Below are 15871 nucleotides of genomic sequence, written 5' to 3' on the forward strand. Positions count from 1 at the left end.
TGCATAAGACCCTCTGCCTAAGGGGGAATTCCCACATGATTGATTTGTGCGGGTAAATCCCAAGTAAACAAGGCAAGTAGTGGAGATTTTACATTATTAGGGCTTGCATTTACAGGCTTGAAGACTGCAATTTAACTACTCCTAAGTCCCTGATGACAACACCTCTGGCTCCACTACTTACCATACACATAAATGTCCACATTCTTCTCAGCTTGGGTGGACAGCTATGGGTATAGAGGTATATAGAATGCAGACAGAGAATGTCATGAAGACACTAAAGAACAGAAGCTGCAATCTTCAGGTCTGTAACTTAAATCATGTCATTATTGATATATTCTTCAAATATTTGCTTTTCATAAGAAATTCTACAAATGTAGCAATAGTTGGCACTCATAGTCAGTGACATATGTAATATACCTCTTGAAGAGACCAGTAGTCTACTTGGTATCCTGAGAGCAATGCAATATCTATGATCGCCATATTGGATTGAGGTCGATTTCCTCTATAGCTAAAAGATAAAATAAATACAAGAGATGAAGATACAGTAGAACAGTCCAAAATCCAGATATTCTGATGGGGTTAGTAGTACCTGACACTGATGTCAATAGTAAAGGTGTAGGCCACTCCGTTCACACAGCTCATAGACGATGTGTTTACCGAGAGATGGAAAGCGGAGTTCTCCTGGGGAACAGGGACGTTGTACTGAAGAGTGGTCTGCAGAGAGCAAATGGAAACATGAGTGACTTCTATGTGTCCTCTTTGGGAAAATGAGGGTAACAGAGGGGGTTATCTGATAAGGACCCCTCAATGATACCAAGCAGACAGCCATTGCATAAAATATACAGTGGGATGCGAAAGTTTGGGCAACCTTGTTAATCGTCATGATTTTCCTGTATAAATCGTTGGTTGTTACGATAAAAAATGTCAGTTAAATATATCCTATAGGAGACACACACAGTGATATTTGAGAAGTGAAATGAAGTTTATTCGATTTACACAAAGTGTGCTATAATTGTTTAAACAAAATTAGGCAGGTGCATAAATTTGTGCACTGTTGTCATTTTATTGATTCCAAAACCTTTAGAACTAATTATTGGAACTCAAATTGGCTTGGTAAGCTCAGTGACCCCTGACCTACATACACAGGTTAATCCAATTATGAGAAAGAGTATTTAAGGGGTCAATTGTAAGTTTCCCTCCTCTTTTAATTTTCTCTGAAGAGTAGCAACATGGGGGTCTCAAAACAACTCTCAAATGACCTGAAGACAAAGATTTTTCACCATCATGGTTTAGGGGAAGGATACAGAAAGCTGTCTCAGAGATTTCAGCTGTCTGTTTCCACAGTTAGGAACATATTGAGGAAATGGAAGACCACAGGCTCAGTTCAAGTTAAGGCTCGAAGTGGCAGACCAAGAAAAATCTCGGATAGACAGAAGCGACGAATGGTGAGAACAGTCAGAGTCAACCCACAGACCAGCACCAAAGACCTACAACATCATCTTGCTGCAGATGGAGTCTCTGTGAATCGTTCAACCATTCGGCGCACTTTACACAAGGAGACGCTGTATGCGAGAGTGATGACGAGGAAGCCTTTTCTTCGCCCACAGCACAAAAAGTGCCGCTTGAGGTGGGCTAAAGCACATTTGGACAAGCCAGCTTCATTTTGGAATAAGGTGCTGTGGACTGATGAAACTAAAATTGAGTTATTTGGCCATAACAAGGGGCGTTATGCATGGAGGAAAAAGAACACAGCATTCCAAGAAAAACACCTGCTACCTACAGTAAAATATGGTGGTGGTTCCATCATGTGTGGGGCTGTGTGGCCAGTGCAGGGACTGGGAATCTTGTCAAAGTTGAGGGACACATGGATTCCACTCAGTATCAGCAGATTCTGGAGACCAATGTCCAGGAATCAGTGACAAAGCTGAAGCTGCGCCGGGGCTGGATCTTTCAACAAGACAACGACCCTAAACACTGCTCAAAATCCACTAAGGCATTTATGCAGAGGAACAAGTACAACGTTGTGGAATGGCCAACTCAGTACCCAGACCTAAATATAATTTAAAATGTGTGGTGTGAAAGAGAGCTGTCCATGCTCAGAATCCATCAAACCTGAATGAACTAAAGATGTTTTGTAAAGAGGAATGGTCCAAAATACCTTCAACCAGAATCCAAACTCTCATTGGAACCTACAGGAAGCGTTTAGAGGCTGTAATTTCTGCAAAAGGAGGATCTACTAAATATTGATTTCATTTCTTTTTTGTGGTGCCCAAATTTATGCACCTGCCTAATTTTGTTTAAAGAATTATAGCACAGTTTCTGTAAAATCTAATAAACTTCATTTCACTTCTCAAATATCACTGTGTGTGTCTCCTATATGATAGATTAAACTGACATTTTTTATTGTAACAACCAACGATTTATACAGGATACATTTCGCATCCCACTGTAGATGTTCATTGATTTCAACACTCGTTTATGTGAGGTCCCAGTGTGAGATTGTGAATAAGCTCTGCCTGTATAAGGTTTAAGTTTAAAGTGTACTTAAACTGTCATTTGGCATTCCGGGCACTAGAGGCCACTGTTTTGCAGCTACAACCAGCACACTCTGGGATTTGCATATGTAAAGTAGGTGATGACTCATGCTGCTGCTTGTGAGTGAACCAGGAAGTGTTGATCTGACATGGTGGAAGGATTGTGCTGTGAGGGACTGAATCCGCTTCCATCCTGGCTTGCAGATGTCCAGCAGTGAATGGACACTCAAAGGAAGGAGAGTAGCTGTCGTCTCCTTACTGAATCCAGCTCTTTGAAAGAGAGGTTGTTCCAGGAAGACCAGTTTCAGTGTGTGGACGGAAAGCCTCATCATCAAGCAAGGCCGCACGGTTGCTGAGAGCTTGGTGGACATCCCGGGTAAGAGGCATCCTAAGGCCCAGAACGGACAAAGGTCAGTACACCCGTTTACTCCATGCTTTACACTAGTGGCGCCTGAAAAACAGAGACTAAGCCTAGGCCTGAAACTAGATAGATAGTTAGGGTTGTGTTATTGCCAGGTTGTTCGGGACTGTTCTGCGGTGCAGTATTGACGTTGCAGGCTCTGCTGTGTCCGCCATCGGCTAGGTCAGTCCTCTGTAGCGGCACAGCACGACTTGCAGGCTCTGCTGTGTCTGCCATAGGCTAGGCCTGTCCAGTGGGCAGGGACATTGACTGTGAGTCCGGAATATAGCGTTTTCTATGCGTATTTGTATTGTTTTGGTTATGCTTGTGTTATTACTTTTTGCCTAAGTAAAGTTTCTGTTCTTGCATATTAAGCTGGTGTCAGTGTCGCTTTCCTTGTCTGTGACTTCGCTGTATCCTGGGGAGCCCACCCTGGTACACGGCTTACACCAGCATCGGCGTCACATAACTCCCACAGAGTAACTAGTTGTTGAGGGACACACTCAAAGTAAAAAAAAAAAAGGTTTGAGAAAAATGCAACCCCTTTAAAGCTTGTTTTATAATTTAGAGCTGCAATCACAATTCTGCCGCTTGTATTGCAAAGATTAAACAAGTTTATCAACAAACCCATCTTTAACAGTTTAGCTGAATGAGTGTAATGTAGGGGCCAGTACTCTCCTGCGTCTGACAACTGCACCTGCATCTGACAACTGCACTGTGCTAAGTGTAAAAATGGCACTTCCAAGAATGCAAATCATCAGCGCAAGCAGGGACACTGGAAGATTTCAGCTGTAAACCCTGTAGAATAGTGAATGAAGCTCAGGACTAATGCATGACATACAGTAACTCAGGATCAGTACAGAATAAGTAATGTCATGTATGTACAGTCGTGGCCAAAAGTTTTGAGAATTACATAAATATTGGAAATTGTAAAAGTTGCTGCTTAAGTTTTTATAATAGCAATTTGCATATACTTCAGAATGTTATGAAGAGTGATCAGATGAATTGCATAGTCCTTCTTTGCCATGAAAATTAACTTAATCCCAAAAAAAACTTTCCACTGCATTTCATTGCTGTCATTAAAGGACCTGCTGAGATCATTTCAGTAATTGTCTTGTTAACTCAGGTGAGAATGTTGACGAGCACAAGGCTGGAGATCATTATGTCAGGCTGATTGGGTTAAAATGGCAGACTTGACCTGTTAAAAGGAGGGTGATGCTTGAAATCATTGTTCTTCCATTGTTAACTATGGTGACCTCCAAAGAAACGCGTGCAGCCATCATTGCGTTGCATAAAAATGGCTTCACAGGCAAGGATATTGTGGCTACTAAGATTGCACCTCAATCAACAATTTATAGGATCAACAAGAACTTCAAGGAAAGAGGTTCAATTCTTGTTAAGAAGGCTGCAGGGCGTCCAAGAAAGTTCAGCAAGCGCCAGGATCGTCTCCTAAAGAGGATTCAGCTGCGGGATCGGAGTGCCACCAGTGTAGAGCTTGCTGAGGAATGGCAGCAGGCAGGTGTGAGCGCATCTGCACGCACAGTGAGGCGAAGACTTTTGGAAGATGGCCTGGTGTCAAGAAGGGCAGCAGAGAAGCCACTTCTCTCCAAAAAAAACATCAGGGACAGATTGATCTTCTGCAGAAAGTTTGGTGAATGGACTGCTGAGGACTGGGGCAAAGTCATATTCTCCGATGAAGCCTCTTTCCGATTGTTTGTGGCATCTAGAAAAAGGCTTGTCCGGAGAAGAAAAGGTGAGCGCTACCATCAGTCCTGTGTCATGCCAACAGTAAAGCATCCTGAGACCATTAATATGTCCAATCCAAGGGAGTGGGCTCACTCACAATTTTGCCCAAAAACACAGCCATGAATAAAGAATGGTACCAAAACACCCTCCAACAGCAACTTCTTCCAACAATCCAACAACAGTTTGATGAAGAACAATGCATTTTCCAGCACGATGGAGCACTGTGCCATAAGGCAAAAGTGATAACTAAGTGGCTCGGGGACCAAAACGTTAACATTTTGGGTCCATGGCCTGGAAACTCCCCAGATCTTAATCCCATTGAGAACTTGTGGTCAATCCTCAAGAGGCGGGTGGACAAACAAAAACCCACTAATTCTGACAAACTCCAGGAAGTGATTATGAAAGAATGGGTTGCTATCAGTCAGGAATTGGCCCAGAAGTTGATTGAGAGCATGCCCAGTCGAATTGCAGAGGTCCTGAAAAAGAAGGGCCAACACTGCAAATACTGCAAATACTTTGCATAAATGTCATGTAATTGTCGATAAAAGCCTTTGAAACGTATGAAGTGCGTGTAATTATATTTCACTACATCACAGAAACAACTGAAACAAAGATCTAAAAGCAGTTTAGCAGCAAACTTTGTGAAAACTAATATTTGTGTCATTCTCAAAACTTTTGGCCACAACTGTACACAGGGACCCCACCAGCAGAATAATGAGTGCAGCTCTGCAGTATAATACAGGATGTAACTCTGTATATGTACAGGATAAATAATGTATGTACACAGTGACTGCACCAGCAGAATAGTGAGTGCAGCTCTGGAGTATAATACAGGATATAAATCAGGATCAGTACAGGATAAGCAATGTAATTTTCACAGTGATTCCACAATGTGTCTAAAACAACACTTCGATGACCCTACTGTGTATGGAGCTCTGGAGCAAACAGATGGTCACTGCACCACTGTTAATGAATTTAAATGGTCAGAAAAGGCTTACATTTTCAGGGCAGTATCAAAATTGGACCTCCGCTAATTGTTAAAGAGTTGTCTTCTCCCATGAGTCATGTTTTCTTTTTCATGGACACAAACTTTGGGGGCAGCATTATGGTCTGGGGAGTGTCTGTCGCATTCTCTGGATCCATGTGGAAGTCTCTCTCAGCCGATTTGGGTATGAATCCATCCTTGCAGATCACATACACCCATACATGCTGATTGTCTTCTTTGGGGCAGATGAAATCTTCCAGCAAGACAATGTATCATGTCACACATCAAGAATTGTCTGACATTGGATGGAAAAGCATGACCAAGACTTCCAAGTACTACTCTGGCACCCTAATTCCCCAAACGAACCCAACCGAGGGACCACCTTCATGGTCATGTTCTCTACAGGGAGTGCAGAATTATTAGGCAAGTTGTATTTTTGAGGATTAATTTTATTATTGAACAACAACCATGTTCTCAATGAACCCAAAAAACTTATTAATATCAAAGCTGAATATTTTTGGAAGTAGTTTTTAGTTTGTTTTTAGTTTTAGCTATTTTAGGGGGATATCTGTGTGTGCAGGTGACTATTACTGTGCATAATTATTAGGCAACTTAACAAAAAACAAATATATACCCATTTCAATTATTTATTTTTACCAGTGAAACCAATATAACATCTCAACATTCACAAATATACATTTCTGACATTCAAAAACAAAACAAAAACAAATCAGTGACCAATATAGCCACCTTTCTTTGCAAGGACACTCAAAAGCCTGCTATCCATGGATTCTGTCAGTGTTTTGATCTGTTCACCATCAACATTGCGTGCAGCAGCAACCACAGCCTCCCAGACACTGTTCAGAGAGGTGTACTGTTTTCCCTCCTTGTAAATCTCACATTTGATGATGGACCACAGGTTCTCAATGGGGTTCAGATCAGGTGAACAAGGAGGCCATGTCATTAGATTTTCTTCTTTTATAGCCTTTCTTGCCAGCCACGCTGTGGAGTACTTGGACGCGTGTGATGGAGCATTGTCCTGCATGAAAATCATGTTTTTCTTGAAGGATGCAGACTTCTTCCTGTACCACTGCTTGAAGAAGGTGTCTTCCAGAAACTGGCAGTAGGACTGGGAGTTGAGCTTGACTCCATCCTCAACCCGAAAAGGCCCCACAAGCTCATCTTTGATGATACCAGCCCAAACCAGTACTCCACCTCCACCTTGCTGGCGTCTGAGTCGGACTGGAGCTCTCTGCCCTTTACCAATCCAGCCACGGGCCCATCCATCTGGCCCATCAAGACTCACTCTCATTTCATCAGTCCATAAAACCTTAGAAAAATCAGTCTTGAGATATTTCTTGGCCCAGTCTTGACGTTTCAGCTTGTGTGTCTTGTTCAGTGGTGGTCGTCTTTCAGCCTTTCTTACCTTGGCCATGTCTCTGAGTATTGCACACCTTGAGCTTTTGGGCACTCCAGTGATATTGCAGCTCTGAAATATGGCCAAACTGGTGGCAAGTGGCATCTTGGCAGCTGCACGCTTGACTTTTCTCAGTTCATGGGCAGTTATTTTGCGCCTTGGTTTTTCCACACGCTTCTTGCGACCCTGTTGACTATTTTGAATGAAACGCTTGATTGTTCGATGATCACGCTTCAGAAGCTTTGCAATTTTAAGAGTGCTGCATCCCTCTGCAAGATATCTCACTATTTTTGACTTTTCTGAGCCTGTCAAGTCCTTCTTTTGACCCATTTTGCCAAAGGAAAGGAAGTTGCCTAATAATTATGCACATCTAATATAGGGTGTTGATGTCATTAGACCACACCCCTTCTCATTACAGAGATGCACATCACCTAATATGCTTAATTGGTAGTAGGCTTTCGAGCCTATACAGCTTGGAGTAAGACAACATGCATAAAGAGGATGATGTGGTCAAAATACTCATTTGCCTAATAATTCTGCACGCAGTGTATAGTTCCCCCCCACGCCCCCTCCTGCAGCTGTTGCATGCTCTGCAGTCAGCATGGCTCAAGATACCTGTGACAACCTACCAGGATCTTACTAGCTGCTGTCCGTGCTTTCGGCTGATGCTATTTACACCACTATTACTCTCGTAAGCACAGTCCGTGCTCCCTGCAGAACATATTCATTAATTTTATCCATATTCTGGGAGTGGGGAATTAATTATTTATCTATTTATCTGAATGCAATTCATTGTAAGTTCATTACTTTTCTGGTATGTTTTTGGCATGAAGTCCATGTAAATTGGGGAGAACACACAGAATGTGTGTGTATATATATATTCTGTATCTATATATGCAGATGTTACCAGGGGAATGGTTTCCTCTCATTACCTGTATAAGACAGCAGCCTATCCCTGTGATGCTGATGTTGTAATCACTAGGAACAATGAGCGATTGTCTCTGGACCAGGAGTCTGTTGTCCTTATTCAGCTTTATCTCCGAGCTTTGCTGATTTTGTCCATTCAGTTGTATAATGTGCTCAGTATTGGGGTTAAAAATCAATTTGGCAAATGCAGAAAGAGCTTTAAGAGCCACCACAGTGTCCTGGAAGACAAAGGATATGAGAGGATGAATGGATAGATAGCTAGAAGAGAGATGAGAGATATACTGTATTTTTCGCCCCATAAGACGCAAAGTGGGGGAAAAATGTCACTGCGTCTTATGGGGCGCATACTAATGAGCGCATCCATTATGGAAGCGCTCATTAGTACTGGAGGACCGGGAAGCGGTGAATGCAGCACTACCCGGGCTCTGTGCAATGAGCTGGATCGGGGTATGCACTCTGATGCCAAATTATGCAATGGCTGGGTCAGGTGTAGGAGATAGTCTATAGTTTTGTTTGTGATGTCAATTGCAGCGTGCGCAGGGTACAATCAAAGGTGTTATAACTCAAGCCCCAGGTTAGGAATGCCAGAGTGGTGTAATGTCTCTGTATGGTGGTGATAATGGTGTTAACGGTGTCTCCTACCTGGGTACGGCTGGACTCCTGGCTCACTTGCAATAAATTGAGTGTAGTGATAGTGGGAGTAATAGAGGAATTGTGCAGCAGTAATTGAGATCCAGACCCTTGGTAAAATTCAAACTTGTCTTTACTGATGGTAACTTTCATCCAAGCAAGATACAGCTTTACTCTTAGGTTTCTGCTGTATGGGGACTGACTAGCTGAGGAGGAATATGGCTTCTCCTGGGTCTCTGGACTCTACTCACAGTTATCTTCTCAGGGTATGCTTTCTTCGTGGAACTGGAGTTGTCTGCTTGCTTCATCCAGCCAAGGCTGCAGGGCTTAGGCTGGGGATTTGATCAATGTCTCAGCCGAGACAAGATCCTGGTTTTCTTCTCTATCTCAAGGAGCTCCTAACATGCACACCCTACCCCTAGCAGGGGGTGGGCTACACTACCTCTAACTTCCTTCTCTCTCCATGCTGCATGATATGGGCACTTTATCTGCGGTAATATAAGCTTGCTACGGTGTATCTGAGGACTATTGCCCTGCTTGTAATGTCTCATGAACAGCGCCATCTATTGGTTTCATAGTCTTATGACAAAACTATGAATCCAATAGATGGTGCTGTTCATGAGTAGTGTAGATCGCGAATATTCTAATCATAAATTTTTATTGTGAATTTTCCATGCAAAAGGATACACTAATAATCTTGGCAGATAAAGTGCTAGAAGATGTGTGAATGATAGCAGAAATCCGAATTACACCTCAGTGTTAGCGCAGGCTATTATAGGCTGAGTGCTACACGGTGTGTGGACTCTGTTGAGCAGTGTGCCCCACTTACTAGCACCCCAACAAGATGAACAGCGCCATCTATTGGTTTCATAGTCTTATGACAAGAGTAATAGTCTTGTCATAAGACTATGAAACCAATAGATGGCGCTGTTCATGACTCATGAACAGCACCATCTATTGGTTTCATAGTCTTATGACAAGACTATTAAATGAGTAAAATTAGACTCCAGCACTCACTTTTTTTCGAAGTATTAAGTTCTCCATTTATTCAAGTTATACACGGACAGTACAGGGCTCAAGAATTCTCTTGGTACAGGCTGTTTTTGACGCGTTTCGAAAAGTCTTATTCGTAAAAGACTATTACTCTTGTCAGAAGACTATGAAACCAATAGCTAGCGCTATTCATGAGTTGTGTAGATCGCAAATGTCTTTCCCATATGCCTATGTTTATGAAAATGAGTTTTTACATGACAAAACTGTATAGAAAGGTTATTGAATATTATGTTAGGCAGAGTTCCTAAATAGGTTTTTTATCTCTGTATATACAAAAGAAGAGAAAGGAGCTGATATCTGTGGCGCCGGGGCTGTTAGTACATCCAGTGATATACTTAATTGGCCAACTGTAGATATGGTCCAAGAGAAGTTAAATAGGGTAAATGTGAACAAAACTCTGGGTCCAGATGGATTACACCCAAGAGTGCTTAAAGAGCTCAGTTCAGTCATTGCTATGCCCCTGTTTATAATTTTTAAGGATTCTCTAGGGACTGGTACAGTGCCAAGTGATTGGCGCAAGGCAAACGTGGTGTTCATATTCAAAAAAGGATCAAGGTCCTCCACAGGTAATTTTAAACAGTTTAACTTCTGTTGTGGGAAAAATGTTTGAAGGACTCTTAAGGGATTATGTGGCTATAAATAATATTATAAGTGATAAGAAGGACAGAAGTTGTCAGACTAACCTGATTTATTTTTATGAGGAGGTGAGTAGAAGCCTGGACAGAGGGGTGGCTGTGGATGTACTGTAGTGTTTCTGGATTTTGCAAAGGCTTTTGATACTGTCCCTCATAGACGCTTAATAAGTAAAGTAAGGTCTATTGGCTTGGAAAGTATAGTTTGTAATTGGATTGAAAACTGGCTGAAGGACCGTGTCCAGAGAGTTGTGGTCAATGATTCCTATTCAGAATGGTCTCAAGTTATAAGTGGTGTACCCCAAGGTTCAGTGCTGGGCCATTTATTATTTAATGTATTTATTAATGATATTAAAGACAGGATTAATAGCACCATATATATTTTTGCAGATGACACTAAGCTGTGTAGAACTGTACGGTCTATGGAAGATGTCCACAAACTACAAGCTGACTTGAACACTGAGTGATTGGGCATCAACTTGGCAATTGAGGTTCAATGTGGACAAATGTAAAGTTATGCATCTTGGTAGTAATAATCTCTGTGTTTCCTATACTAGGTGATATAGCACTGGGAGAGTCACTTATAGAGAAGGATTTGGGTGTCCTTGTGGATGGTAGATTAAATTACAGCACACGATGTCAATCAGCTGCTTCTAAGGCCACCAGGATATTGTCATGCATTAAACGAGTCATGGACTCGCGGGGCAGGGATGTAATACTACCACTTTACAAAGCGCTGGTGCGGCCTCATCTGGAATATGCAGTCCAGTTCTGGGCATCAGTCCATAGAAAGGATGCACTGCAGCTGGAAAAAGTACAGAGGAGAGCGACTAAACTGATAAGGGGCATTGAGTCTTAGTTATGAAGAAAGATTAAAAGAATAAAATTTATTTAGTCTTGAGAAGAGACGTCTAAGGGGGGACATGCTTAACCTATAAATTAACCTAATAAATACGGCAAAAAGCTGTTCCATATAAAATGTGCTCAAAAGACAAGAGGGCACTGCCTCCGACTGAAGAAGAAAAAGTTCAGTCTCCAGAAGTGTCAAATCTTCTTTACTGTAAGAACTGTGAATCTGTGGAATAGACTCCTCAGAACGTAGTCACAGCAGGAACAGTGGACAGTTTCAAAAAGGGTTTAGACAAATTCTTAAAAGTAAAAAACATTAATGCTTATGAAAACGTGTATGAAATCTGAGTCTCCCTTCCTTCTGGGATTTGCGGCCCCACCTATCCCTTGTTTGAACTTGATGGACGTTTGTCTTTTTTCAACCGTATTAGCTATGTAACTATGTAACAATCAGAAAACTTTTTGTCTACCTAATGATATTGATCTAGGTGCGCAGGTCCACCCAAGCCATCCAACAGATCTGAAGTAACTTTGAGGCTAACTGGTTCTCAGTCAGATGAGAGCTGGTTTGGAATGTCTCCTAGTGCACAAGGCTGCCATTGTAAGGTATACTGACTAAGCCTGTCATCTGTCTCATGGATAGATTGATGGCTTGCATATACCTGGCTTTTGGCATATAGCCTTTGTGTGGTTGTCTATTGCATGTCGTAGATAATAGGAGTCCAAGACGCATCCAGCTATCCTCTTAATGCTGTTTCCAAACCATTTTGATGGGGTTTCCATCAATTTCTAACCTTTTTTTTTGTGAACCAGACACTCTCTCTTCTTCAGAGCAGGGGGTGCCTGGTTTGATGCTCGGGTCTCCCATTGACTTTCATTGTATTAATTTGTACTCGAGCACCCGCAGTATTCGGCCAAGCACTCGGATGTGCCGAGCATAGTGATGTTCGAGCCGAACAGCAGTAACGCTCAACACCAATCGGGGGACGTATAAGAGGATGGGACTATAACTCCCAGCAGGTCCAAGCCGTTATTATGTATTATCAGAGTACATTACAAGAGGAGGTATAAGAGAAGACTACAACTCCCAGCATGTCTAAGCAGTTATTATGTAATATCAGAGTACATTATAAGAGGAGTTATACAACTCCCAGCATATCCAGGGTATTGTAATGTACCCTGATATTATATAATAATGGCCTGGACATGCTGAGAGTTGTTGTCCTCTCCTCTTATACCTCATCTTGTAATGTACTCTTATATTACATAACAGGCTGGACATGCTGGGAGTTGCAGTCTTCTCATCACACCTCCTCTTGTAATGTACTCTGATATTACATAACAGGAGGTATAAGAGGAGAAGACTACAACTTCCAGCATTTCCCTGGCACTTACATTGAATCCATACTTCTTCACATGCATTGCTGGTCTTCTTCTTCATTACTTTAGTGCATTGCTGAGCTCTGCCTCCTATTCTGGTTAGATGATGGTGAGGTCATCACAGGTCCTTCATTCCCTCTGCTGAGCTCTGCCTCCTGCATCTGACATTATCGCAGGTTCTGTCACCACTGTGGTAATGATTTCTCTTATATGTGAGGGAGCGGACCTTACACTCCATTGTAAAGTGCAGCTGTTCAGCTGTTCACCTGTTTGCTTCCTCGGATGTTCAACTGAATAGAAGCACTGAAGCAGGGGGCCCCTTAGACAATGGGGGCCCTGGGCAATTGCCCAGTTTGCCCCCCTAATGCCAGCCCTGGGCATGGGGGTCTGATCTGAGGAATGGAGGGCTGATCTGATGTATGGGGGTCTCATCTGAGGTCTGAATGGGGGGTCTTATTTATATTGGGGCACTTATCTGAGGTCTGGGAGTCATTCACATTGGGTATGAGCTGAGGTATGAACTGAGGTCTTATTGGGGTTTTATTAATATTGGGGGTCTAATCTGAGGTCTGATTGAGGGTCTTATTAACATTGGGGGTCTAATTAAGACTGTAAGCTGAGGTCTGATTAACATTGGGGGTCTGATTGCTGCTCTGAGGTCTAATGACATTTTTTTTTTCTTAATGTCCTCTAAAACCTAGGTGCGTCTTATGGGCCCATGTGTCTTATAGGGCAAAAAATACGGTGGATCGATAGATATAAGATAGATAGATAAACAGATAGATTGGAGATAGACAGACAGATAGATAATGGATCGATAGATAGATAGATAGATAGATAGAATTTTACCAGGGTGGACTGAAATCCTCCATATGAATTTTGTTGCCTAATCAGCCAAACTGAGATCTGTGCCATGTACGTCAGTTCATCTTGGGTGATATTGGGGCCCCTGGCAATGCTCAGTAATATATATGCAGTGATTTCCACTTCAGCGGCAGAATACAGAGGGTAGAAAAGGCCAATAGGTCGTACTTCAGGTTTGTCTTCACGTTCCCAATGGATCATCCCTCCTGAGGGCGAGAAGATTATGGTATTAATACAGTCCACTATATTTTCCACGTCAGCAGAAGCCACATAGAAATGACTTTGCAATGACAATATTGTTGGAAGTAATTGCGGGTTTAATGATGTACATATTGGAAATGTCTACCACGAAACGCTTACCTTCAGAGATGGCCTTAGATTTTAGTGACTTGAGAAGACTATACCTCCTGTCCCAATCCTTAGCCAGTGTAAAGGTGTAGACCATGAGGACCTGGTTGGGTAAACTTTGATTGGTCTTAAGGGCGTTCTGTAGGCAGGTCAAGGTACTGTCCAACAAGGTCATCTGAGGAGGATACAAGACTCTACTTATCTGGCCCTTATTCAACGCCAACCCTGGTGACTCATCTCTTTAAAAAACAATACGGTAAGTCAAATGGCATTGATTTTTGTCTCCCCTTCCTTCTTCCCGCACTTACGCTGCTTCATCTTTGGAGAGGAGACAGCTCGCTTTCAAAGAAAGCTTCTCCCAACTGCTCTTTCTACAATGGAGATGTTTCTGTTGCAGATTTCTACAAGGTTGGTTTAGGAGCTTGACTTTATCAGTCTAGTATTCTTATAAAGCAATACGGGGCAAAACTAAAACCCTCTGCTGTTCCTATACCTGAGGGGTGGAGCATGACACATGGATTTTTTTGTGTTAGGCTCCTACCTTGGCCTTGCACTAAACATAGCACTGTATATCTCTTAAAGTGTTAACTCTGAAAGCATAAGTTATAAAGAGGACATAAACTTAAAATAAAAAAAATAAAACATTAAAGAAGTAAAAATTCTAGGAAAAATTGTAAGAATTACCCCAAGACTGTAATTAGACTCCAAGAGAGCGATGGCAAGGAAGGCCGTGTAGGTGAGATCTGCATCTGCTCCTTTTTTCTGTAGTAAGAGAGTCTTATAAGATACACACCATGCAGATAATACATAGCCTGGTTAATTGAAAGATATAACTGCCCCCCCCCCCCCATTATTGTTTCGAATTTAGCCTCCAAGGGCATCTCTAGTGTCAAAGTGGGGATCCATGGGCCCACCATGAAAATTATTCTAGAGGTCCAAACCTTATATCATGAAGTCTAATTTGGCTTTAAATTATAGACCTAGACACTGGTGGCAAGTGATTGGCTCCAAAGTCAGCCAAGTGTTTTTTTTATTCTGGGTGTTTGGGGCCCATTATGGTATCAAAGCCTGGGCCTACCAGAGAACCCTTTGGTACTCTGGTGGGCCAGTCAACTCTGATCTCCTCATTTCCTAAGAAATCCCTTAGTAGAAGGAAGTCTTTCATAGTTTACTGCCACCATTGGACCAGTCAGGACCTGGCCTCTTTTTTATACAGCAGTGTAGGGTCATACAGCAGCCACACAAGTTTCTTCCATGGTGCCTACACCCTGGCCTAAGATCCTGAGCAACAAATCAGCCAAGAAATTTCATTACATTGGAAGAAGGGGATGCATCACTGCAAACAGAGGAAGAATAGCTATGTAGGAACCTGCAATAGTTAGGTGGCCACCTCTAGACGTTGTAATATCATCCATGAAAGACAAATATAATAATTGATAGAAGAGACCGATTGTCTCAGGCGCTGCAGTCTACATGTCAGACCTGGCTGAACAAATATGAGTTTGGTTCTTACCATTATCATGAAGGAGTCACCAATGGCTCTGAAGCAGCCGCTGTCCAGTTGCTGGTTGTTTCCCAGCCAGATGAGTGTTTGCTGCTGAATTATCTCATCAATGTAAATGTATTCCTTGCATTTTTCAAAAGTCTTGAAGACATAAGCTGTCAACCTATAATGTAGAAGACGTGAAGTGATCACCTAACGTGTTCTTATGTATTACGGTCTATGTGAGGAGTATTTTAAAAGGATTATCCTATGGATTGTGCATAAAATGAATATCATATAGTACATGAAAATGTCTTTCTAATAAATCTAGAACCAGCCCTGTACCTCACATGGATCTAGAGATTTCCCCATTAATTGTTCTGTTAGATTTATTTCAAACTGACAGGGGGTATGTCCTTTCTGCTGCAGCTCTCTCCCCATCACAGCTCAGGGGGCTTTTCCCTTCTGCTACAACTCTCTCCCTATCACAGCTCAGGAAATGTGTCCTTTCTACTGCAGGTATCTCTCTTTCACAACTCGGGGACCGGTATGTGCTTTTTCTGCTGCAGCCAGCTCTAACCCATCAAAGCTCAGGGGATGTGTCCTTTCTGCTGCAGCTGTGT

General features: G+C 42.3%; 1 protein-coding gene across 1 annotated transcript in view; it reads right to left on the minus strand.

Annotated features, from left to right (window-relative positions):
* Positions 1-15871, minus strand: part of LOC121005473 (ovostatin-like) — a 126545-nt gene that overhangs the window by 3033 nt on the left and 107641 nt on the right. Inside the window, exons 26-32 of the mRNA XM_040438242.1 lie at positions 15279-15432; positions 14450-14527; positions 13778-13940; positions 13403-13623; positions 8015-8227; positions 590-714; positions 418-508 (exon numbers count right to left, since the gene is read on the minus strand). Of these exons, the coding sequence (XP_040294176.1) occupies positions 418-508; positions 590-714; positions 8015-8227; positions 13403-13623; positions 13778-13940; positions 14450-14527; positions 15279-15432 (1045 nt within the window). The remainder of the gene's footprint in view (positions 1-417; positions 509-589; positions 715-8014; positions 8228-13402; positions 13624-13777; positions 13941-14449; positions 14528-15278; positions 15433-15871) is intronic.

This window comes from Bufo bufo, chromosome 6, assembly GCF_905171765.1.
Source record: "Bufo bufo chromosome 6, aBufBuf1.1, whole genome shotgun sequence".
NCBI classification, from domain to species: Eukaryota; Metazoa; Chordata; class Amphibia; order Anura; family Bufonidae; genus Bufo; species Bufo bufo.